Source organism: Rattus norvegicus, chromosome 1, assembly GCF_036323735.1.
Source record: "Rattus norvegicus strain BN/NHsdMcwi chromosome 1, GRCr8, whole genome shotgun sequence".
Lineage (NCBI taxonomy): Eukaryota > Metazoa > Chordata > Mammalia > Rodentia > Muridae > Rattus > Rattus norvegicus.
The window spans coordinates 9,755,977-9,780,872 of record NC_086019.1 but is presented as its reverse complement, the minus strand read 5'-3'; the positions used below and the strand labels follow the sequence as shown (position 1 = coordinate 9,780,872).

General features: G+C 40.5%; 2 protein-coding genes across 10 annotated transcripts in view; one reads left to right on the top strand and one right to left on the bottom strand.

Annotated features, from left to right (window-relative positions):
• The window catches only part of Adat2 (adenosine deaminase, tRNA-specific 2), a 20,697-nt gene extending 14,504 nt beyond the window's left edge, over positions 1–6,193 (bottom strand). For 4 of the 7 annotated variants that reach the window (XR_010054015.1, XR_010054014.1, XM_063265979.1 and 1 more), the window contains exons 1-2: positions 6,008–6,141; positions 2,344–2,448 (exon numbers count right to left, since the gene is read on the bottom strand). Coding sequence is in view for 5 of the 7 variants with exons in the window: in XM_063265979.1 (XP_063122049.1) it covers positions 2,344–2,448; positions 6,008–6,103 (201 nt within the window). In the remaining 2 variants the exon portion in view is untranslated. 7 annotated transcript variants of the gene reach the window in all.
• Positions 6,194–6,393: 200 nt separating this feature from the next.
• Pex3 (peroxisomal biogenesis factor 3) overlaps positions 6,394–24,896 on the top strand; it is a 41,839-nt gene continuing 23,336 nt past the window's right edge. For 2 of the 3 annotated variants that reach the window (XM_039092495.2, XM_039092487.2), the window contains exons 1-6: positions 6,410–6,549; positions 12,876–13,007; positions 17,628–17,709; positions 23,021–23,064; positions 24,455–24,579; positions 24,812–24,878. In XM_039092495.2, the coding sequence (XP_038948423.1) occupies positions 6,477–6,549; positions 12,876–13,007; positions 17,628–17,709; positions 23,021–23,064; positions 24,455–24,579; positions 24,812–24,878 (523 nt within the window). In that variant the 5' untranslated portion in view covers positions 6,410–6,476. Of the gene's footprint in view, positions 6,550–12,875; positions 13,008–17,627; positions 17,710–23,020; positions 23,065–24,454; positions 24,580–24,811; positions 24,879–24,896 lie in introns of all 3 variants that reach the window. The other variant, NM_031350.2, reaches the window with a different exon arrangement.

The following is a 24,896-nucleotide window of genomic DNA, read 5'->3' as shown; positions in this document are numbered from 1 at the left end:
ATGTAGAAAACTCCCACCAAGAAACGCATTACTTTCCACACCAATTTAAAAAAAAAAATCAACAAAACAGTTAAAAATAGAAATAGCGTAATGCAAACCACAGATTCTCTATGGGATACTTTATAGTATCAGTGACAACAGCATTTGTCGACAAGTCATACCGGATCCTAGCCCTATACGAGCCAACTAAATTTTATGTGATCAGAATTGGTCCTCCACCAGCAGGACACTGAGTGAGGGGAAGAGAAAGGTACTCTTTTTTCCTGGGACCTGGAGCACGGTCAGAAAAGCGTCGGCCAGCATTGGACCACAACGCTGTGATCGGTGTTGGCAGACAGGAAGAAGACTGAGTGATTAAACCCGGGGACAGAAGGGCTTCACAGGAGAATGCACTATTCTGGCTTTGCACCAATACAAGAGAACTTAACACTAAAGATTCCTCCAACCACGGCCTGAAAGCAAAGATTCGGGATTCCTGAGAAATGGAGTCCTCACAGCTCCCAATAAATACCTAACTGAATCTCCTTTGTTAAATCGCTCTTAGTGCTAAAGAAACACACGGTAAGCTGTCTAATCATGCACTGGAAGTACACAGGGAGAGGAGACTGGGTGTGTGTGTAGGAGTTGGGGGTGTATCTTAGCCCAAAGCAGAATTCTGGTCTCCTCACTTGGGGCCCAGGGCCTTTCCATGTCGTAATCAAGAGGCAATTCTATGCAAGACACAGGACAGTGAAGTAACCCTGCTTAGCTCCCACGTGTCTAAGAAATGAAAGTTACAGGGAATGCAGTCATTAATTCTCATGTTAAACACACTCCATTGAACCACAGAGTACAAACCAGGTGCCATGGCAACTATGTAAAACAGAACCGTTAGGTACTTGTCAACATCTTCTCCAGGGAACACGAGTACACCTATCTACCTTGAATGATTTTATACCCTCATACCTGCCTGGTGAGTCTGGGTTCCTACCTGACAGGAGTTTTGCTAAGCATTAAGGATGAACTTTAAAGGCCGCAAAGCCCCAGCGCTGATTAATTAAACTCTTCTGTGCTCCCAAAGCACAAAAGATCAAAGTCCACGAGAACCACATTGCTGTTACGTTACCCTAAGTCCGTCTGGTACTTTAGAACCATAAAATGTTGCACGGCACTTTCACCTACTTCCACTTCCCAGATGTGTCCACTGTGACACACCGCTTGGATGTCACCGTTAAGAAGCATTGTTTGCTAAAAAAAAAAAAAAAAAAAAAAAAAAAAAAAAAAAAAAAAGCATTGTTTGAAACAACGAACTTTCCAGTCTGCGCACAATGACACCAAATTATCAAGGCTGAAACACAGGTGGTTGAGGACAGCTCATCTTGGAGGGCTTGTTTGATTGAATACCAAAAAGAAAAAAAAAAAAAGGAAAATGTTTCCTCTACTGTAATCCTTTTATGCTTCACCCTCCCATTTGTACATTGAAGGCCTTTCTTTGACACCCCCTTAAACAAACAAAACAAAACCTTAAAGAAACAGAAGCTTTGCAAAGCAAAGGTGAACTTTCAGGTTGAATGTTACCAAGGTGCACTAGTTTCTTCTGGGCTGATATTCTGATGTAACAAAAGTCCTTTTGTTTCGCTCAAGTGTTAAAAGAAAACATAATGAAATTCCAAAGATGTAACCCTTTGTTAGCTTTTGGTTAAGGTCACAAATGCAGAAATGGCAAGTTTATCTACTACGATCTTATAGTTTCCTTTAACTTTTCTGAAAATTTGATACCTAAAACAAAACAAAAGTCATTGCATCATTGTTCCAATCAGGGAAAAAAATAATAATTTACAAAGGAAGAGAAAAGATCTAGGGCTGGAGAGATGGTTTCTTAAGTAAGGTGCTTTCAGGGGAAGAGAACGGGAATCTAGACTCTCCAAAACCCATGAGACTACCCAAACACAGCCATATATTCCATAGACAACCCCAGTGCAGAACACAGGAAAAGCAGGGATCCCTAGGGTTTGCTAGCAGCTAGCTGAGCTGAACTGATGAGCTCCCGGTGCAGGGAGGGACACTGCCTCACGATACCAGGTGGAAAGTGATAGAGGAAGACATCTTGACCTCAACCTGCATCCTTCATGCACACGCACTAGCGTTCGCACACACACTACAAACACACACATATGGGAGGGGGACAGCAGGAACTGTTCCACAGCCTACACACACACACACACACACACACACACACACACACACACACACTAAGCGGGAGGCGGGGCAGGGAACTGCCCCAGAGGACACATTGGCTCTTGTCTTGCCAACTGGCCCCACCGTGGCCATAGTATGCTTCTGTGTTCTCAGTGCTCCACTCACGTTTTTTGTTTGATTCACTTCATTTCTTCCCTTCCCCACAACTTCATTGTTATAGACCATGAGGCAGCCGACAGGAACTTCAATATTCTCGAGTGCTTCTTTGGCCTGAAACACAAAGTGGAAAAGCTGAGAGGTGCCGCTCAGCGCTCAGAAGGCTGTGGATAAAAACAGACGCAGTGGGAACCGAGGGGTGGACAATGACCTGGGCAAACAGACACAGCTGTGCTTTCCCCGTCTCAACGCTGGTGTCTTTGGACTGTGATGTGCTGTGTTCTCTGCTGGGTGTCTGTGTTAAGGAGAACTCAGGGATGTCTCCCTTCCCAGGTCCTGCGCCTCATTTTCTCTCACCGAAAGTCTGAGTAATCAATGGCTTTTGACCAGTGTTCCTAAAATACCAAGGCCGCCCCTTCTCAGAGATGATACCCATATTTGCAAAGAGGTGGGAGAATATATAACATGTGTAAATATTTGGCTATAATACTTTGCCTTGATAAACTTCTACTTGATTAATTCTTTTAAGCTTCTCTAAGATTGTAGATATGATCCCATAGAGTATCAATACCATAAAAATGATCAGACTGGATGTCACTCTTTCCCACAACTTTTATTCTAAGAGACACATGGAAATTTAGGGATATTTTATGTAACGATGACACCAACTTGGAAAATACATTGGAAGTTTTTAAAAAAATAAATATTCACAAAAATCTATGATCCATGTTGCACGCACGCATACACACACACACACACACACACATACACACACACACACACACACACACACACACACACACACATACACACACACACACACACACACACACACACACACACACACACACACACTAAGCTGATGAGACTTTAATAAGTTCTTCAGAGTCTTCCAATGAGATTTCCCTGGTTCTGATAGTGAAGCAACAGTTAGACAAGGTGTGACACTGAAGAACATTGAATGCCTGGGCCCTCTCTGTGCACACTTTTTGCAGTTTCCTGTGGCTTACAATTATGTAAAAGGGAAAAGTCAGTAACTGAGCTAAAGAAGGATGTAGCAAGCCTACTGATGAAGAGTCAGGCAGATCTGTTGACTGTGTAGAAGACCCTAGGAAAATGCAGGCCAAAAAGAAAGGCGGTGTCAGTGGTGTCAAGGCCGAGACAGAGGAATTTCAGGTGGAGCGGCGGAAATGAAAAGCAATGGCTTGAAGAAATGACTTCCCAGGGCTCAGATTTTCAGTGTTCCACTGTACCTCCCAACAGAACTCTTAAGAGGTAATGCCATGTCTACATCTCAAGATGCATAGGTTGAAAATCTAACTAGCTGTGTGTGTGTGTGTGTGTGTGTGTGTGTGTGTGTGTGTGTGTGTGTGTGTGTGTGTATGCACGCATGTGCATGGTTTGGTCTGGGACTATTTTGAGCATTTTGTAACTATAAATTCCTTTCGTGTATAATCCGAATGTGATAGGGGCACTGAGCATCATTGGATAAGGAAACCAAAGCAGGGAGGTCAAATAACTTAGCCATCTAAGACATCTGGAATAAAAGTCATTACTCCATTAATAGTTGGAACAACTATTAGTGTCAGGTGCTGGGTTCTTTGCATCGCTCTCTCTCTCCGAAGCCTCTTTAGTAACCCGTTCGGCTTCACTGACTAGACCCTTCATCAGAGTTTTGGTTCGGAGGAGAGGGAGTAGTAAGAGGGAGGGATGCGCGATAAGGCTTCTGGTGAGCCTGCATCCTGGACCACTGAATGCGATGTCAGGAGATACAATGCCAAGAGCAGCTCCGAACATACAGAAGAGAATCAAAGACTGGGCCAGCAAGATGGCTCAGCAGGGCTTGCTGTGAAGGCGTGAGGATGAGTCCCATCCCCAGAACCCACAGTGGAAGGAGAAAAATATCTCTCCTCCCAAAAGTTGTTCTGTAGTCCTCAGACACATGCGAGCACACACACAGATGCACCCTCTCCACACATACACATGCACAAATAATAACTTATTTTAAAACTCCCCAACATGGTAGGAAGCACATAGGTAGGGAATGCCTAAAGCATTATCCACAGTGCATCCGACATGCTCCAGAACACTGCTTGTCTTGGCAGCCTTTCTCTGCTCCCAGGTCAACAGAGTACTGGGCTTCTTGGTACCTAGTGCCTCTGGGTCCTCTCTTTTTTTTTTTCCTTCCAGCAAAATTTATCTCACTAGAAGTGACAGGATTACCTTAAAGAGACATAGAACATAATTGATAAGGCACGACTTGTAGGCCAGGATGCTAGGGAGTAGCTGAGCAAATGGAGTGGCAGTTGAGAGAAAGTGACGCCCAAAGAAAGCGGTCTGTGGAGGTCGATTTAGAGGAATTGCTTCCCAGTACACATACACATACAAATGTGCATGCATTTCCTCTACTGACAAGTTCAAAACTCGAAGCTGAAAACCCACATCCAATCTCAGATTTTCCAATGCCCCTCCCAACTCTTCCAGTTAGTCCCTTTCTCTTGTCACAAATGCAAAAGAGCTGGGTCAAAATAGGTCTAACTGGGTACATGGCTTTGAACTTAAGAAGCTAGCCTTCTTTGGAAGAGGTCAAAGCTCTTCCACTGAAATGGAAATGGCGACTTGGTCTTCCTTAAACCAACAAATTCTCAACTCAAGAACAGAAGAATAAAGGCTCTCTTCCTCCCACCCCAGGCTCTGAGAAAAATGACCAAAAAAAAAAAAAAGGTTAATTAAAAAAAAAGAATGAATTATGCTATTTTGGGGGAGGGGGCGGAGAGCATGTTTCTGTTTTCACAGGGACAGAAATATATGAAGGGTGCTTACAAAATATCAGCAGGGCTATCTCTGAGGTCAGGGCTTTTAAGTAACTTTTACATAATTTGTTAAATGTTCTAGACTTTAATTTCTTATCAATGTGAACTTCCGTAACCATTAGAAGGAAACGTTGAAAATTTCAATTTTGTAAACGAATAAGCAAAAATAACATCCCTACATCAAAGGCTGAGCTTAGTTTTTAAGGCCTTCACAATGATGTAAACAAATTCCATGATGTTCACAGAATGAAAACCCAGCATCAGAAAGACTGTGCATACATACATATATATCCTTGCCGCACATCAATATGGGTAATAAGCTTGGAAAAACATGTAAATACGACCAGGGCCCTCCATAATGAGCAATCCTAAAGGGATTGCGGGAAGGAAATACAAGGGCAGAGAAAAGTACTATAGAAAGCGTAAATACATCATCGGTGAGGATTATACTGGGGTATGTTTTGATATGACCCTCTTCCAGAAACATCAGCTTCCTTCCATTATATATGTTCAAGGGCGTCGGGAGCAAGCCATAAAATAATGTGGAAAATATGTGTCCACATGGAAAGGAAGGTAGGCATTTGGGTAGTACGTATCCCCAGGCAGCAGCTAAGGCTCCCTGTAATACATACTACACATCAATCAAACAGTCTCTGTAATTTCCCTCAACTCCAATTACTATGAGACAAAGCTAAAGAAAATTCCTCTAGAATAAAACAAGCTGTTGCTTCAGGTATTTTGAGAGCCCATATATAATGGTGATGAGAAAGCGCGCCAGGCACATTTGCTCAAACTACTCTGGTCAGGATGTGGCCGGGAGAAAGTTTGCACTCTCGGCATCCACCTGCCGGGTTCCTCACCATTCGCATCGCCTCCTCCATCCACTTTTCGGTCTCCTGTACGGACACCACGCACGAGCCGTCTGGAACAGTGGTGGACTCCACTTTCTCTTCCATATCGCCTTCTCTCAGAGACTCCGGGCCAAGGGACTGGAGGAAAGAGGACAGCGGAACGCGGCGGGCGCGGGCCCTTGCTTCCGGGAAGACGGAAAAGGGCGAGGCACCCGGGAGCTATTTGCGGACGGACCCAGGTCCGGATCAGTAAGCCGGGGCTAGGGGACCGTAAGCGTTGCTGCTCCGCTGTAGTCCACGCCCCCTTCCTCCGCTCTGGCTACAGCCTCTGCGCAAAGAAACGTTTGGGGTTTCTGAAGAGCACCTAGCGCCGCCACCTCGCTTCTGCCAGAGATCCGGGCCAGATTGACGGAAGACACGGTTTCCTGGTGAGCCAGTCCCTCTCCCCTAGGCAACCCACACAACCCGGGGTCTGAAGATGCTGAGATCAATGTGGAATTTTCTGAAACGTCACAAAAAGAAATGCATCTTCCTGGGCACAGTCCTTGGAGGTGAGTGACAACACGGTTTTAGAAGGGGCCATTGGCAGAAAGGAGTGACAGGTGACATAAAACAGACAGGGCCCCCTGATAGTAGTTCTGGATTTGTCGAAGGGATTGGCCCAACTGTCAAAAAGTTCTTTTATCTTCCCTCTCTGTGCCCTTTACCCCTCATTCTGACCCTGTCCTTTTTCCCTCACGGGCCTTCAGGAATCTACCCCCAATGAAGTTTATTTTCAAAGCACTATTCTCGTATAGATACATTGCCTTCCAATTCTCTTCTTTGCCTTCCTGATAGATTTTTCTTTCTGTTTGTCAACTCTGCTTTCAACCTTTCACACGAGTTTCGAAATATTCTAGGGCAATTAGCTTAAGTCTGCTCTTTGATGCGGTGTTTAAAGGTACATTAAAAACAGCATGTTGCTGTAAGGTATACAGTAGATAGTCTCCATTCCCAAATTTTAAAATACAAAGTATGTATCAACACAATGCTTGACTGGGTTATTCTGCAGTGTTGCCAGGACTGGCAAGGTTGTGGTCATTGTCTTTTTGGTGATACAGTTGAGTTCACTGGCTGAGAGGAAAGTTAGAAACACCTAGGATAAAATATCATGATGCTGGAATTGTAACATTGTGGTAGAGCACTTGCCTAGGCTGACTGCGTTGGATCCCAGGGAACTAGCAGCACACACACACACACACACACACACACACACACTGCTTTAAACCCTTTGTCTTGGTAAGACAACCCTCAGTTCATAATTAAAGGTCTTTAAAGAAGGGAATCTTTTGAACAACACAAAAAGGAAGTTTAAAAAAATTAAGTTTTAAGAAATGTTATCACTATATATATATGTGTGTGTGTATGTATATATATATATCTTAAATTATATCATAAAGTGACTTAAAATATTAGATCATTAATAAGGCAATGACCATGTTCTGCATATCTTTAAGGTATAGCACAAATGGCTAATAGTTAATAATCACCCTTAGGAAATATTCTATAGATAAAATATGTTTTATATTACCTCTATTCTCTAATAAATTGTACCCATATTGTAGAATACATATGTTGAAGATAAAGTCGTATGTGTCATGGAAGACATATTAAGAAAAATTTTTGCTCTACCTAAGTAAAGAAAATTGTCCCTAGCAATTTCAGAGAAGAGAGCCTAACCCTTATGGTTTATGAAGCAGTTAATGACAGATCAGAAATAGTCATAGGAGAAATTAAAGAGTATGTGGTTAAGTAATAAGTTTTTTTTGAAACTCTATTGAGAGCTTTATAATTGGAGATTAAGAGGAAGGGAAAAAACTGGGAGTGGTGGCACACACCCTCAATCCCAGCATTTGTAGGCAGAGGCAGGCAGCTCTCTGAGTGGAGGTGTGGTCTATACAGTGAGTTCCAGAATACCCAGAGCTTCATAATGAGACCCTGTCTCAAAAAACAGAAATAGGTAAACAGAAAACAAAACACAACAACAACAAAAGGGAGGGGGAAAGATTCAGAGGTGTAGTGGAAACACTGTTGGTTTTTAGCAAAATAGAAAGTTTTGAAATAGCTGAACTTAACCTTTTTTTGTACAGAGTTCATATTTTTCTGTATTTTGAGGAAATTCCTATCCTACATTTTAAGAAATATTTATTAAGTGATTATACTGCTGGGGACAGTATGATTGAATAGGTATAATATATGTATTTTTAATCATATATTTATTAGAGACTCACTGAATGTTGAACAGCATACTAAGTTCTTTCCAACTTCTGGAAATGACAGCAGGATACTTATTATTTGGCCATATTTTAAATGTAGAAACTAGAGTTCCCACACCCTAAGAAACTTGCTAAGAGTTTGAGTTACTAATAAGGAAATAAGAATTCAATCCCAAGTGTGTTAGATCCCAACACATATTATCATTCATTACTCTACTACTCTGCCTTAGCAGATTGTTTAATGTTTAAAGAATGAAGAGATAAGTAAAATACTGTTTACAGACCACGGTAGAGTTGAATACAGAGCCCAGTAGTATGCAGCAACCTGGAGTTACTTAAAATGAGGCAGATTTCATAAGAGGAGTGACACATTTTGGAAGCTGATTAAAGTGTTATTATGCATGATCAAAAGAGATATTTAGTGCTGGAAAAACACAGCAAGGCAGAACTTTGAGTTGTGTGGCTTCTAAAGTCAGAATTCCTTCTTCCCTACATTTCGGATGGTAATTGCTGCTTGTCCATTCACACAGTTAGACCGCTTGAGGCGGGAGAAGAACAGTGGTTCTCAAACTGTTTGATGGGAAATCTTTATACTATTAGAAATTAAGAGCACCCCCCCCAACAGCCTCCTGAATTCTATATCTACTTGAGAATTTAAGGTTAAAACCAAAGGTATTAGCTCATTTAAGGTAACAACAATAAGCCTATTAAATATTAATATGAAACATTTTTGGAAATTAGTGAGAAGAATGGCATTATTTTACAATTGCAAAGGTCTTTAGTTTGGCTTAACTGAAGAAAGCTAAATTCTCATCCCTTCTGTAGTCATGTATGATGCCTCCCATTAAATAGCTACTAAAATCCTCCAGTGAACACTCAGGATGCCAGTCCCAACATCTCAGTATGACACAAATATTTGTGGACCTCACGGATCCCTAAACTGACCCCAGGGATGCCAGGACCATACTTTGAAAACCACTGGATAAGCGAAAGTGTCACAGAACAGAGGAACTGGATTCCCACTTAATATCTGGTGATTTTTTAAAAGCACAGAACATGGAGTTATATCTTAAGCCTTGGAATTTTTAACCTCTTTAGGGATTTTTTTTTTTTTGTCATTTATCGACTTTCCGTTTGAACAAGAATAAGGCCTACTCTAACTCTACTGGGCTATAGTCTGGAGAGCATACATGGAAATAAAGTAATCCACACTGTGAATGCCTTCCTTACTATGCCATTGTGTGTAATGCGGGCAGGATCTGTGTGCACTTGCTTCTCAGTCTTTGCTATGGATGAAAACCATTTAAAGTGCTTCAGAAAAATATAGACTCCTTCCTTCAGATTCTATTTCTTCAGGTGTAGAGTATAGTTCAGGAACGCCTCAATGCTGAAATGGAGATGTCACCAAATGGACAAGTTCACTACTCAGCACTGAAAAAAGATTGAAATAGAATGCAAACATTAGAAATTGGGAATCTGCTTGATTGGAAGCAATGTTGATGGATTATTTTCAAATTGTTATTGAAAGTAGTTGTGCTATAGGAACTTTTCTCCTGGAAGACAAAACTAAGAGATGGTTTTAAAACAAATGATTTATACAAAGATATTTTGCTTAACTGGCCATGAAAGGAAACATCAAAACATTTTCGCTTTTTTTTTTTTTTGGTATTTAGTAGATATTTTAATTGCTAATAATGAAGATTATTGTAGCTATACTACAGAGGAAATTTACAGCTATTTGATTTTACACATGAAAAAGATGTCTATGCAGAGGAGTAAGCTGCCTGCTCCAAGTCACCTCACCAGCTGGCTGGTTCACGTCACATTGCCAGTGAAGCGGAGGCAGTCTTAAGTCTGTCTTAGCTAATGGCAGTTTTCTTTCTTTCATTAGTGTTTCCTAGAGAAACATTAGAAGAAGTCAGTTTGTGATTTTTATATATGAGATCCTAAGTGAACTAGACCTTGACTCGAAATATCAGTGCTAACTCAAGAAAAACAGTTTGTCTAGGACTTAAGCCCAATTTCATGTGTGACTTTTCTAGGGCTTCCATAATGAAACCTACCAAGTGAGAAACTTACAAAACTAAAATTCATCTTATACTTTTGAAGTTAATAGTCCTGATCAAGGTGTCTGTGGGTTTGTTCCTTCCGTCCTGTGAAAGGGATCCTACTAGGCTGTGCCATGTGGTGGCCATCTTGTTTCACACTGGCTTCTGCAACTGAATACTGACTGCTGGAAAGCCACAGAGAACTTCCAGAAGCCTTCAAATTGTCTTTCCTTTGTACATATCTCTGTCTACCTTTTACCTTCCTCTCAGGACTGGCCGTGTGGGATTGAGGCCCACTGATCTCACTTTGTATTGACCTTTTGTTCTCAGGTTCAGTATATCAGCCTGTGGCACGGGACAGCAGTGCACACAATTAAGCCCATTCTAGCTTTAGCTAGAATATACTGCACTTACCAAGTAAAGAGTGTCACATCAACGATTCATTTTGCAACATAACTTGAGAGATAATAATCACTGTGTGTGTAACCTTCAGTAATATGTTATGGAGATAAGGTACAAGCAGTATGTTCAGAACTAGGTGAACCAGAATTGCCTGTTGGAGGGTCACTTTGCTAAATTTAAGTCAGTTTCTTCATTCTCTTGGGATCTTTGTGGTGAGGGAAGGGGAATAGGTTCTCACAGTATATCCCAGGTTCCCCTCAAAATGGTAAAAAGCCCTCCTGCCTCAACTGGACTTATGGGCATGAGCCCCATATGCCTCTCTTATTCTAATGGCTGTGCTGCTGTGATGTTACAGAAAAGACAGCCAATGAACAGCATTTATTGATTTCTCTTTGCTCTTGGAGCTTAATTATAATGCATGTATTTGTATGTGTAGTAACAACAACCATACTATTCCTATTCAGCACACAATTTTATGGAACCATCTAAAGATACATAACATCTTAAATCATCCACAACATCTGATTTAGTGAAAATAATTTAGGATATATTTGCTTTGCAGCTCCTGATGTCTACCTTGTCCTTGCTTGTGAGAAACAGACCTAATCCAACTATGTTAGGCATAATTCTTGAGGCCTTTTAGGAGATAGTATAAGCCCCAGACAGAGGAGATAAATGAATGATGGTTAGCCCTCTGAGCCCTTGCTGCTAGGATTTATAATGAAATCAAGCTCTGGCACACATTGATACTTATTAGCAAACAAAAATGAAACAATAACACAGCCTCTTCTATAAGCTTGTTGAATTCTGACCTTTGGCACTATGACAAAATCATGTACCCAAAACAAAGGCAACTCTGTCATTGCTGTAACTTGTTGGATTTGGAGGACTTTTCTGGGTTCCAGGTTAAGCCATCCCTGAGGAAAAAGGCCTTGCGTCCATGTTTATAGAAATGGTACTAAAATGTTTCAGCTCATCAAGTTCTTAAACGCTTACTGAAATAGTCCGTGAATCCACTTCTGCTATCCATTGTACTGTTTAGTAAACCCTCTGATGCCAATCCGAGATAGTTAGTTAAAACAAGCCATCTTGTGTGGGGGACTGCCTGAGGAAAGTAGTGGAGCACAGGAGTGGAGAGAAGTGAGAGTGGGGAGCAGGGCAGTGGTGACTGTGATCTCAGTGCGCTGTTACATGTGTGGAACTGACCAAAATAAAGGAGATTCGACTGCCGCTGCATCCTCACCACGTTTAACACTGAATGCTCATCAGATTCCCAGTTAAGAAAACCAATGGCCACTCACCCAGTAGATGACAAAAATGCACCCCCTTACATCCTGTGCTGAAGACCACACAACCCTGCCATATTTTACACCGTTGTGTTACGGTGCTGTCTTCCTGTTTCCTTTGTCATTTGAATTAGTAGTTTGTAGACAGCGTAAGTTATATTTTCTTATTTTCTCAGATGTTTTTCTAATACAGGGGTGGATAAATGCATGTCTTCCTGACGATATACCCTTCTCTCATTCCTTTAAATCTTTTACTGTAGAGATTTTTAAAGTTATGTGGCCATTGACGACAACATGGAAAATATAGAAAAGCAAACACAATCGCAATTATCACAGTTTATCTTACTTTAGAAATTAAGTATGTACTTTTCTGTGTATCTGTTCCATTAAAACACAGACTTCCTGGATGTTATTTTATCACCTAATAGTATGAGGTAGATCTTTCCTCGACTCATTAACTATTTAGCAATGTGGTTTTTAATAACTACATAAGATACCATTATGTGAACAGATCATAATTTATTTAAATAACCCTCCGTTGCTGAATGTTTAGAATATTTTCAATTAACTATTAAAGATGCTGCCAGACTTTATAAATCCAATGCCTTTCTGCTTCTTGTCTGTTAATGTCTTCTTTTTTTACTAGCTATATTAAAATATATTATATGCATGTAAAATAAATAAATAAATATATAAGTAAACACTGTATCTCCTTTCCCTTTTCAGTTCTTTAATAAAAGTCTTTTAGAAACTGTATTTTCAGCTTGTCCCTAGTATCAACCTCATGATTTAATCAAAAGTGCTTAAAATATTGGTTAGAATTTTTAGTACTCCAGTTAATATACTACTTTGTTTTGTTTTGTTTTGTTTTTTAAATGACTTTTAGGAGTCTATATCCTGGGAAAATATGGACAGAAAAAACTTAGAGAAATACAAGAAAGAGAAGCTGCAGAGTACATTGCCCAAGCTCGGCGACAGTACCATTTTGAAAGTAACCAGAGGACTTGCAATATGACAGGTAAGCAGACGCATATATGTATCTATGTTAAAGTGCTTGTTGGTTTGTATTAATTCATAGCCTCAGGCTCCAGTGTATGGGAAAGATGAGGAACGTGTGATAAACCTACCCAATAGTCCTGTTAACAGAGATATGTAATTTCCACGTGAATTTTTAAAGCCGTATAAATACTCACTTATGCATTCATTCAGCAGATATTCACAGTGCCTGCCCCTGAGTGAGTAGGCAGTAAACAGAGTAAGATCCCCTGAGCTCCAGCAGGTTCTAGTGGAAAGACAGCAAACAGCACAAAGGTAACCTTAGGCTGCAGTGGACCCAGTACAGAAAGGAAAGCTGGGAGGAGTGGACACCTCTGCAGAGTGTGGTCGGGGGCTCGTGCCTCTGACCAGATGGCCTGTGCTGTAAAGTCTCATGGTACAATATGGAGAGAAAATGCCTGAGAGGAGAACATGCTAGAAACATTACAAGAACAGCACACAGGCACTGCAGCAAGGGAAAGCAGATGAGTGCTAGGAAGCAAAGCTGTGGAGAAAGGCCTGACCCACCCATGCGGCCTCGTAGGTCACAGCACAGAGCCCAAAGCCTATTAGGTCTCCAGCAGGACACTGTAGGACATAAGCATTCCGCGACAGTGTCTGCTCAATCACTTAATTAATGGTAATAATGTAACTACCAGAGCCAGAAACCTACTGGGAAAAGGCCACAATACAGTCAGTCTGCTCAGTTTGAAGAGAGTAAGGAGTTAGGTTCTAACTGGGGTGATGCCTGGAAAACCAGTTTCTCAAATCTACGTCAAGTCTGCTCCTTCTACTGTTTAAAGCCTGTTTTTTTCTCTCTGACATTTCTTTAAAGGCTACCTTAGAGGGAATTTACAAAGCTCAGTGTATCTCATTCCGCTCTACGAGTAGGCTTTTCTCTAGATCCGAGAGGACCTTATTGCTAGCTCACTTACCTCACGTTATAGAGGAAAAGCTAAGGTCAAAGAGAAGATAAGTTCACAGCTATATGCGAGTTTATTTTTGGGTTTATATAGGGTTCTGTGAAACCCTATTCAGAAGTACTGGCCATAATGACAGCGCATGCGCACAGCCAGGATGACTGGGGCTCTCGGGAGGCTGATACCACCAGATCAGTTTCCAGTTTAAGTTGTATAATCTGTGTTCTTTGGGCTAATCTGAACCTCAGCTCTTCCTGTAAAATGACCTTTATAAAACTTCCTTCAGAAATGTATTGTGAAGGACCCGGGATATAGCTCAGCTGGTGATGGTGCTTGCCTAGCACGCACAAAGCCCTGGAGTTTGATCCACGTCCTAGCACTTGGGACACTTAGGCAGGAGGACTGTTTGATGGCAGCAGGGCCATATAGCTAGTCCCTGTTTAAAGTAGAGAAGTAGTGTGTGAGAAGACAGTGAGATTCCCCACATAAGATGCTTGGCACATAGACACTCGGCGCGTGGACTTAAAAATCACCTTGAACATGCGGTGCTACTGAGGACATGTCAGTGAGTGGTGAGAGAGTGTGAAGTCTGCTTCAGATGATTGTGCAAGTTTTCACAAAATAGTAAAAGGTCACTTTTGGGATCTCAAAATACCTCTCACTTTGGCAAAACCCTGTGTCATATTGCGCCTCCCAGAATCAAATGGGAAGATGTACAAGCAATGCTTGGGGGAAATGCCTATGAAGAATAGTAGAGAGGGAGGAGGAACAGGAAAGAAGGTCTCTGACACTTGGGGAAGGAAGAAGTGGAGGTAAGAAATACCAGAGCCAGGCACAGTGGTCCATACTTTTAGCCCCAGAGACTAACAGAAGGCAGAGACAAACAGTTCTTTATGGGTTCAAGGCCAACCATGTTCCAATACAGCTATAGTGAGACTGTGTCTAAAAAATTAAAAGCCTGAAATGATTCTTCCCAGTCTAAGAAAGCTTGGTGAGTTACCAGGTCCAGTTCCCTGGTAGAGGAGTTCCCACAAGAGTACTCATGGGCTAAGAGATGTGAACACAGTAATGAATCTGCTGCTTCATTTCACTGCTCTTAGAAGGTGGAGCTGACGCATGTCGTGACCACCACAACCCTCAGCAGATACCAGACTGCAGACAATTAAAAATAGCATAGCATGAAGGTAAAATACAAGTTCTCTAAAAAGCTTGACAAACTAACTTCCTGGTATGCATTTACAAGAGGATGCAAATAATGTGATTAGCCCTCTGACTTAGAAATCTTTGATGGGCAGACCGTCGGCATGGAGGGCTTCAGTTTTCATCCAGGAGAGGTTAATGTCAGTTTATGAGGGAATGCTTCAGGGGTTTATCCTTTTCCTTTCTTGACTGAGAATTTACTGAAGACTGAGGAGAGAAGCTCATTACATTTACACATGGCCTGATGTTTATTTGTGTAACTGATATCACTAATAAAGTTTCAGAATACAAAATACATTTTGTTTTTTGGACTGTGATAGATGAATTTTTTTGTGTGATGAGTCAATTTTACAGATTCAGAATGATGCATAGTATTTAATGAACATTGGAAATTCAAACTGAAAATAAACTGTAATGAACAAACAGTACATTATGACTTCTAGAAATACTAACTTCAGTAATTGGACTGTAGTAATGAATTGTGTGGTTTGGGTAGAGGATCACAGTATACTATGTGGTAGTCAAGATAGTGCATCCCTGCCTCTTACTTGCTAAGAAGATTCTAGATTATGTCTTTAGAACGCTCTCCCAAAAAAGAACGGTAACAGTAGCTTAGGCTATTTCCATGAGTGAGTCAGTACTTTTGTAAATGTTGTAAGTACCTCAATCCCCACAGCAGTCCTACAGGACAGGCCCTGAGTTACCTTCAACTTACAGATGAGAAAACGGAAGTACAGGTTCCAGCCTACACAGCTTCTGCAATCTGTGTCTGGATCAGAAATGTTTAGCATAGTGGTGGAGAGATGGCTCAGAAGTTAAGAACTCAGAGGACCTGTGTTTGGTTCCCAGCATCCACATGGCAGCTCATAATCATGTCTAACTCTAGCAGCAGAGCATGCAACGACCTTTTCTGACCTCCACTGGCTCCTACACATACACTGTACATGGATATACATTCAGGCATGCACACACATACATGTGAAATAAATAGAATTTTTTAAAATGTTGTAGAGAACAGACGGCTGAGGACACAGAAGTTTATCTGCTCAGTGTTCATACAGATGGCTGGGGGAACAGGATAATCAGAAAGACTTTTCAAATTAGGTTGTTACACCCCATAATTGTCAAACTAGCTCTCCATGAACTCCATTTTCTGAATATAGGCCTTTTTATTTGTTTGTTTCTAAGGTAGCTTACACTTTCCCCTTATTAGTCATGAAAAATTGATTCCAAAATCTGAGGATGTTCAACTAGTCCATTAAGTGACATAGCATTTTCAGTGGCCTGTAGTTACCTGTCTGTACACTTGGAATCACTTCTAGAGTACATTCACTGTAATAAAATGTGAGTGGCGGTTGGTGTGCTGTTTAGGGGATAATACCAAGGAAAAAGAAGGCACATGTCCAATACAGACACGATTTTCGAATATTTTAGTCTGCAATTGTTTGAATCTGTACGTGCAAAGTCTACAGATACAGGGACTGTCTAGACATATACCAAGCCACATATACCAAGGTGACATTCTCATGTTTGAGCCCCTTCTTTAGCTAATGATCTCAACAGTCTAAGAAGTTAAAATATGCAGGGTGAGGTCGTTTACTGCAACTCCAGGGTGTGCAAGATGAGGAAGTGAAGTGTTGGGCAGCAGAGAGCCTGACATTTCCCGTATAGGATTTTCTGTCTCATCAAGACAGAAGAGCTGTACACTCAACTTTGACCTTTAGAGGGTGCTATTTGTGATCTCTTGGGGTTTGCTTTGTTTGTGCTTTTTGTTTTTTAATCATTACTTGTCTCATGCTAGAAACCCCTCTTAATTTCTTCCTGTGCTTGTCCTCTGCCCCCTGTAGAGACTCGGGGTAGCTCCCGTGGCTCTGTTCATACTTTCCCCATAGAGTCCTGAATCTCCCTTTGTCTTCACATTCTTCCCAGGAGTGACAGGTAATGCCACAGCCATTAGCAAAACCCAAACAGACCTGGGAGCACTCAAAGTTTAGACGGACGCACTTATGTGCTTATTATAATAAACATGGTCTTCTAGTATAAGCAATATTTTCCTAGAATTATGAATATGAGACAAAAGGTATGACTATAAAATTGGTTGTTTTTATTTAATCAGAAATAAATTTACATTGGAGTTTTGGAGAGTATAGAAAGAAAGGAAAAGGGGTTATCTATAAACCATAGTTCAGAGAGCCCCCTGTTAACAGGAGGGACAGTCTTTCCATCCTGTCTTCTTCTTGCTCTTGTTTGCATCGCTCTGATTATGATATGATAATGTTGCAGTTAACATAAGCAGAACATGGTTTATTGGTGTGTAGTGGTTGTATATACTTAGTAGTAATAATTGGAACCCTCTACCCTGGAGAGTTCCCCCCAACGCTTGCAAGTTGCTATTACTATTGTGTAGCCTAAAACAGTATGAATATCTCAATGACTGTGTTCATGCCATGTGTAAGTGTCTTTTTTTTCTGTTTGTGGGACAGTGCTGTCCATGCTGCCAACACTGAGAGAGGCCTTAATGCAGCAGCTCAACTCGGAGAGTCTGACAGCTTTGTTGAAAAACAGGTAAAAGCACGCTATGTTCTTTGGCTTATTGGAATGCTGTCAATGGTTGTAGAATGAGCTAAGTACTTTAATGCATTCCTGTTTCCTTATTTTTAAATTAAAACTTAAAAATACATGTCATTTAATCCATATTTAATTTTATTTAAACTCTCGTTACGCAAATCATATGGAACAATAATATGTGTTGTCTTTATGTGAATATTTTCTATCATTTTACATTACTCAATAGTTTATTATTGAGTACTTATAGACTATATCCCTGCAGCAGAAATCTAAAACTAAAAATCTTTCTGTTCAATATTGCACCTCTCATAGTGCTAGCAGTGTAGGAGAGTGTTTTAGAGAAGGACCATGACTCTATAAGTAAGTGGCTGATGATAGACAGTATAACATGAGCTATGATACTGATAGGTTATTGGGGCAGTTCAGAGAGCACCACCTGCGTACATAACTTAATGTGTGGTGTGTGTCTTGCACATAGGCATCAGAAATTAAATTCTGTACTACGCTGAGGAGCGTTCCAGTAACAAATGACTGCTGCTTTGGATAATGTCCAAAATATGGACAGTGGTGATTTCAATAAGTAAATTTTATGGCTGGAAGGGAAGAAGGGAGGGAGGGAGGGAGGGAGGAAGGAAGGAAGAGAAAGGACAGTGAGAGGAGAGAGACACAGGTGAGGAGGGAACTCCAGGAACCTATACATGTCCATGCTCACCACTGAGTTACACTCCCAAACCAAGTAAATCTTAATCAAGTGGTTTATCTGAAATATTTTCTTGACTATAATGGCCTCAAGTAGCAAGGCAGAAAGTACTATTTGCAATTCTGTGGCAATCCTGGTGCTAGGAGCCTTCCACACCTGCGTGCTCTCATGTGATTTTCACAATATATCAGTGAGCCAGATGTTATCATCTGGATTTTGCAAGCAGAAACTAAGTACTGAGGCAGGTTAGGCAGCAAACTTGTGGACTTTTGTCTTCTGTTCTATAATCCTGAGATTGGACTCACATGAGTTAAACATTTTGCCACTTAGCTCAGAGAATGCTTCCCAAAATAATAATGAGCATATATTAAAACTTTTTATCTGATTCAAATAGAATACCAGTGGCAGGTGATTTGTCATTCTTAGAAATAGACTGAATTTAATCTCCACTTTACAGATGTAAAGTATGGCTTATAAATTACTATGTATAATTATATAAGAAGATATATGAACAAATAAATCACAGGCAAAAAGCAACTAATTACTGCTTGAATGTGCATAAATAAAGGACAGAAAACAGCTGTGATTGTCTTAGACGTTAGTCTTATTAAGAGGCAAAGACAGATTTAAATTGAGTTGGCCTTTTATATAAAAAACAACAGAAGGATAGCAGGTGAGCGTGGTGACTTTCCTCCTCTTCAGCAGGCGTCTCCACAAAGATCTCCACTCCAGACGCTTAGGAGAGCTGCTCTTCGCCTCTTCAGGCCTTCAACTCAGTCTCCAGCACTAGGAAACAGACAAACGAAAACCTAATAAAATACATTTCGGCTTAAGGCATTGAATTGACAAGCAAAGGGAAATTGGTTAAACATAGAACAATTCAAACATATTAATTCCAGGGTAAAATAAATTCTAAAAGAAAATACAGGAGTTTAGAAAAGGGTTGATTTTTTGGGGATTTAGCTCAGTGGTAGAGCGCTTGCCTAGGAAGTGCAAGGCCCTGGGTTCGGTCCCCAGCTCCGAAAAAAAGAACCAAAAAAAAAAAAAAAAAAAAAAAAAAAGAAAAGAAAAGGATTGATTTTGCAAAATCCTGTGAAAACTTAACTCAGTACACAAGAAGGTAAATTTCTTAAATTCCAGAGTTTAAGACGAATTGTAGTCTTCACTCAGTGCTTATAATTATGTACCTTAATGTCATTTCCTTGCTTTCCTTGTACTTCGTAATTAGTTTTGCAATTTATCGGTGTCCATTTGAAAAACATTTGTATAAAACAGACTAACAAGGCCTACCAGGTGACAGTCGCTTTTATAATCCAGTCATCTCTGGTTTCATAGAACCGGCCAGGCGAGCTGGTTTTCTTTTTGAACTCATTTGTTTGTAACTGATGAGGGATAAACAAATGATCTGATAGCTTTGTTTCGGCAGGCGCATGATAGCAGAAAGGAGCCATCGTTGCTTGGGCATCTGGCAGGGAACCTCAGACATCCTCATCACAAGCAGTAGAGTGCTTGGCAAGCACTGACCTAAGCTTTAGGGAGATTCGTATTTCAGTGACACCACAGAGACAAGCCGCGTTTAACCTGAAGTAGATATCCACTTGAAGATTATTTTGAAGAAAATCTACACGGATAGTACTTTCCCTGTTCTGTGTGATTTGAAATCAGAATTACTTGAAAAGATAATTTTGTGTGTGTGTGTGTGTGTGTGTGTGTGTGTGTGTGTGTGTGTGTGTGTGTGTGTATGTACACACGCACACGTACACGCATGCACATATTTTGTTTTGTTTGTTTTCTGATCCTGAGAACCAGGACCTCAGACATAATGGGCAAGGGTTGTACCACTGAGCTACATTGAACCCTCAGGTGAAGATTTAAACCTACAGGCACAGTCTGCTTATGATGATTATCAGTGCAGTTCTCCCTCGGTCGTTCACTCTGTCTCACCCACCAAGTCCCCCACATGAAATAAGGTTCCAGTTCCTGTGCTCCAGTCTGCCCCTTTACAGATTACTTCTAAGGACTTCCTACCTTCTAGTAATGGCTCGGCTTTAATTGTAATAACTCTAAATTTTTAAGGTCTAATTCACTGTTTAATTACACGGGGGTGGGTAGTATGTGCATATGAGTACTGGTGCCTGAAAAAGCATCAGATGGAGCTGGAACTGTCATTACTGCCCGTGTGAGCCACCAGTGAGCCACCGAGACCCAAGCTCAGGGCCTCTGGAAGGTATAGTGTTCTCTCACCCTCTGAGCCCTGTCCACCCTGTAACTGAACTTCTTATTGAAACACAGATTTATGTCCCATTACAATAAGGATTATTGGCCTATATTTTGTTTCTTTGTGTTCTAGTAAATAATTTTCATTCTATTCTATAAAAATATTTATGCCAAATTGAAAGCAGTGAGAATATCGTTCTTTGACATAGGTGCTCTGAAAATACTGCCTTCTCTCTACATAGTGCAGTCACACAGTGCGGTGCTATACGTCACTCAAGATGCTTTTATTACATTCATTTACTTATTTATTATTTTATTATTACTTTATTTATGTTTTTCAAGATAGGGTTTCTCTACGTAGCCTAGGCTGCCCTAGAATTTTCCAACTCACCCACCTCTTCCTCCCAAGTGTTGTTATTAAAGGTGTGTGCCATGACCACCCACCTTTTCGGTGGTTTTTTTTTTTTTTTTGGTATTGATTTTTATTGAATTTATTTATTTTGTGTGTGCTAATAGCAGGATAATTTGCAGCAGTTAGCTCTCTGCTTTCACCATGTTGGTCCTGGGAATAAATTCAAGATCATTAAACTTGGCAGCAGGTCTTAATACCTACTGAATCATTTTGCTGGCCTACAGTATGTTTTTTAAATAAGTAATGCCCTTGTACTACTATGGACCGATCTCCCGGATACATTACTATTTTATTTTTTAGTAAATAAAGCTTCTGTAGTATGTCTGAATTTATTTAAGGAGCAGTTTTAAATATATTGAAAAATACAAAAATGCTTATATTAAGCAATACAACAGAAGTGAAAGCATGTTTAAATCATCCATGAATAGGGAAACATGATATTCAACATACAAGGTTATATCAATTTGGCTTTATAACTGAGTAAATATTTTATGTAATTATAAAGTGATTTAATTGTTAAATGTGATACCAAATACTTATAGTAAAATAAACTTGGTATAACCACAAAGACAGAAACTATGCCACATGTCTTTAAATCAGAAATATAATTAAATATTCTTAATGAAATGAATATCCCTGTTACATAGAACGTAAAAGCTCTAACCCGTCTGAATATTGCAGCATAAGTCCACACTACTGTGGTTGGACTCAGGGGAGAAGGAGACTAATGACTATGTTGTTGTCACTGACTTCTGGTGTGCACAAAACAAAATACATATATAAAGCTTGCTTTGAATTAAACTATGGGTATAAGCTTTAAATATCTATCTTTAAATGTATACATATAAACACTACATAGATATCTAACAGCTTATTAGTCATTTTCCCCTTATAGTCAACAGGTCTTTTTCACAGGGCTTACTTCGTTTTGTAATTTTGAAGTTTCCAGTCCAGACCAGGCCGATGTATTTGCTCTGGGTCTCTGATGGTCCTTGTGGGTCAGTCACAGTAGAACAAGCTGTCACCTAATAGCCAAGAAGTAAAAAGAACAATACTAGATGGCCCAGGGTCTACAAATGCCCTGTAGGTGTCCTTAGTGACCTAGAACCTCCCTGTCCCTCCAGCTCAGTAAAGGTTTCCCTACCTCCCAGTGTGTCACCCTGATTACCAACCCTTTAATATGCAATCCTCTGAGACAACAGCACACCAAACGGTAGCAGCAGCCTAGCTCACTGAGAATGATTAGAAACAGTTCCTGATCCAGAGTCAAAGGTTGTGCTCTCTGCCATTCCTAAGCACCAAGGACCAGAACTCTTAAAGAAATGTTCGTTCCAGATCTGCAGCAGGCTTAGAACAGGATCAGCTCAGAATAGCTTTCCCTTTTAAAATTAAAGAGTAAAGGCTCAAGCAAAAAGATTTAAGAACCAACCTGAGAAGCCTCCAGTGGTGATTTGAAGAGCAGGAGGGAGAATATCTCCAGTTTGCTGAGCACCAAACGTATGTGTCAATCATGTGCTTAGAGTGACACTGTAAACGTATGTGTCAGTCATGTGCTTAGAGTGACACTGTAAACGTATGTGTCAGTCATGTGCTTAGAGTGACACTGTAAACGTATGTGTCAGTCATGTGCTTAGAGTGACACTGTAAGCAACACAAGCTGTGACTTAGCTTTGCTAAGGATCTACTTGAGTCTATGCAAGAAGATACGCAGAGGGGAGAGACTGCCCGGCTCGCTTGACGGTCTGAGTGTGCTCAGACAGAGGGCAGGGATTGGAGGAGTGTGCACTAGCAAAGGTGCTCGTTAGCTTATTGTTTTGTTATCTTGTTGTCTTTGTTTCTTCAATATTTGTATGTTCTTTGAATTTTTAAAATTTGTGAGTTGTTTTAATTTTAACTTAAAATAAAGCTCTATGTAGTTCAGAGTTATACTAGCATGTAGATTATTATTTTCATGTTTTCTGATTTTTTTTCCCCTTTAGGCCTTCAAACAAGCTGGAAATATGGGAGGATCTAAAGATAATAAGTAAGCCCGAGTGTTCTGTATGACAGCACATCTGTGAGCTATTTGTAACAGGAACTTTTTGTATCATAGTATGTACATGACTCTTCTTTCCCTATCTCACCGAATAGTCAGGTTTAAATCTAGATATTCATAAAGCAAGGGATCAGTGTCTGTTTCCAGACAACACTTTGTTAGTGATGGTGGTGATATTGTTGTTTTAAGGTATGGTATAAAACTGTATATGCTTATGTTTTAAATATATTTTAAAGGAATTTTTTATCCAACCCAAATAGCAACTTTAATTTCATATTTTACACAAAATTTCATTAGTAATAAAAATTTCAATCAAAGACCATCCCTAGGCCTTTTATATATGTCTCAAACCTTCCTACCAGCAGGCTTTCCTGTTTCTCCATCCGTTTCAGCTAGCATAGTTCCCAAACGATGTCTCCCCTGTTGGAGGACACCTTCAACTTCTTGATGTCCTACATTTTCGTTCGGCTACTGCCCTTTCTTGCATGCCCTGTGAACAGCTGTTTCAAACTTCTTTCTTCGCTTCTTCACACCTACTCGTTGCTTCTACACCCTAATTTCTGCTCTTGTCTCTATCCTAGCAGTCCTCATAGGTACCAGAAGTAGTCTCTGCTTCTGAGTCCCCTGGGACTTTCTCAGCTGGCCATACCGTTTGTCCCCTGGACACCTGTGCTCCCTTCTCTGCCCTGAATGCTGTACTGGGCTGCTGGGAGGAGAAGTCTTTCTTTTTTCCTGTCCTCTCTACCTCATCCAAATCTCTCCTGGCCTTCACTTTTACCTGTCACTGAAAGCAGGGGTTCTTCACTCTCTATCCTAAATTCTAAGCTAGCTCTAAAGAGCTCTAAAGATACAGCTTACTCATCTGCTTACTCATACAACTTGTCCCATCTGCATGTCAATGCTGGAGAGAGATTCAGGGCGTCGTGAACACTAGGCAGGCATATACCAACAGAGTTTCATACCCAATTTGCTTTGCTTTCCCAGCATCTAACATATAATTCCTCTGTCCAATATATATTTGTAAGTAGTTCTTCAGTTGAGAAATCCTCCCTAGCCAAGCATGACACTAGCCTGCAATCCCAACACTGAGACAAGAGGATCCTGAGCTTGAGGCCTACCTCGGCTAGGGAGTGAGACCCTGCTTAAAATCAAAAGACTGGGGAGGAAGGGAAGGGGACCTAAAATATTATATGTATGTTATAAAGAGATCCATTAAGTATAAAATATTTTAAATTGATATATTTTTGTTCTTGATCCATTTTACTGTTATAGTTGCTAAAGTTAGCTTATTAAAAAGTAGTCAGAGAAATAGGTCATGATTTTATACATTTATTGGTGTTTTAGTCACAATGCCAAAGGGTTTCTCTTCTCTCTGAAGGTTTCACAAGAAGTATTGTAGCTGTGTACAGCACATGTATGCTGGTGGTTCTTTTGCGAGTCCAGCTGAACATAATTGGTGGATATATTTACCTGGATAATGCAACAGTTGGCAAAAATGGCACTGTAAGTTTAACAGACCTGAGTGCACGCTGCTTTGTCTTTCAAGAGGTTCAGTGTTTAACTAAATGTACCTATTTTGAGTACTCTGAATATTAATCAGCTCTGACACTCAGACTTGTATATTGATGACTGACTGTAATGTTATGATGGTTGTCTTTGGAAAGTGGGCTCTTGGGGTGTGTTAAAGAGTGTTTTCCTTTAGAGGCTCCTTTAACTCTGTTTCTGTTCTACACAGAGCATCCTAGCTCCCCCAGATGTACAGCAACAGTATTTATCAAGTATTCAACACCTCCTTGGAGATGGTAAGATTCCAGTCTGCA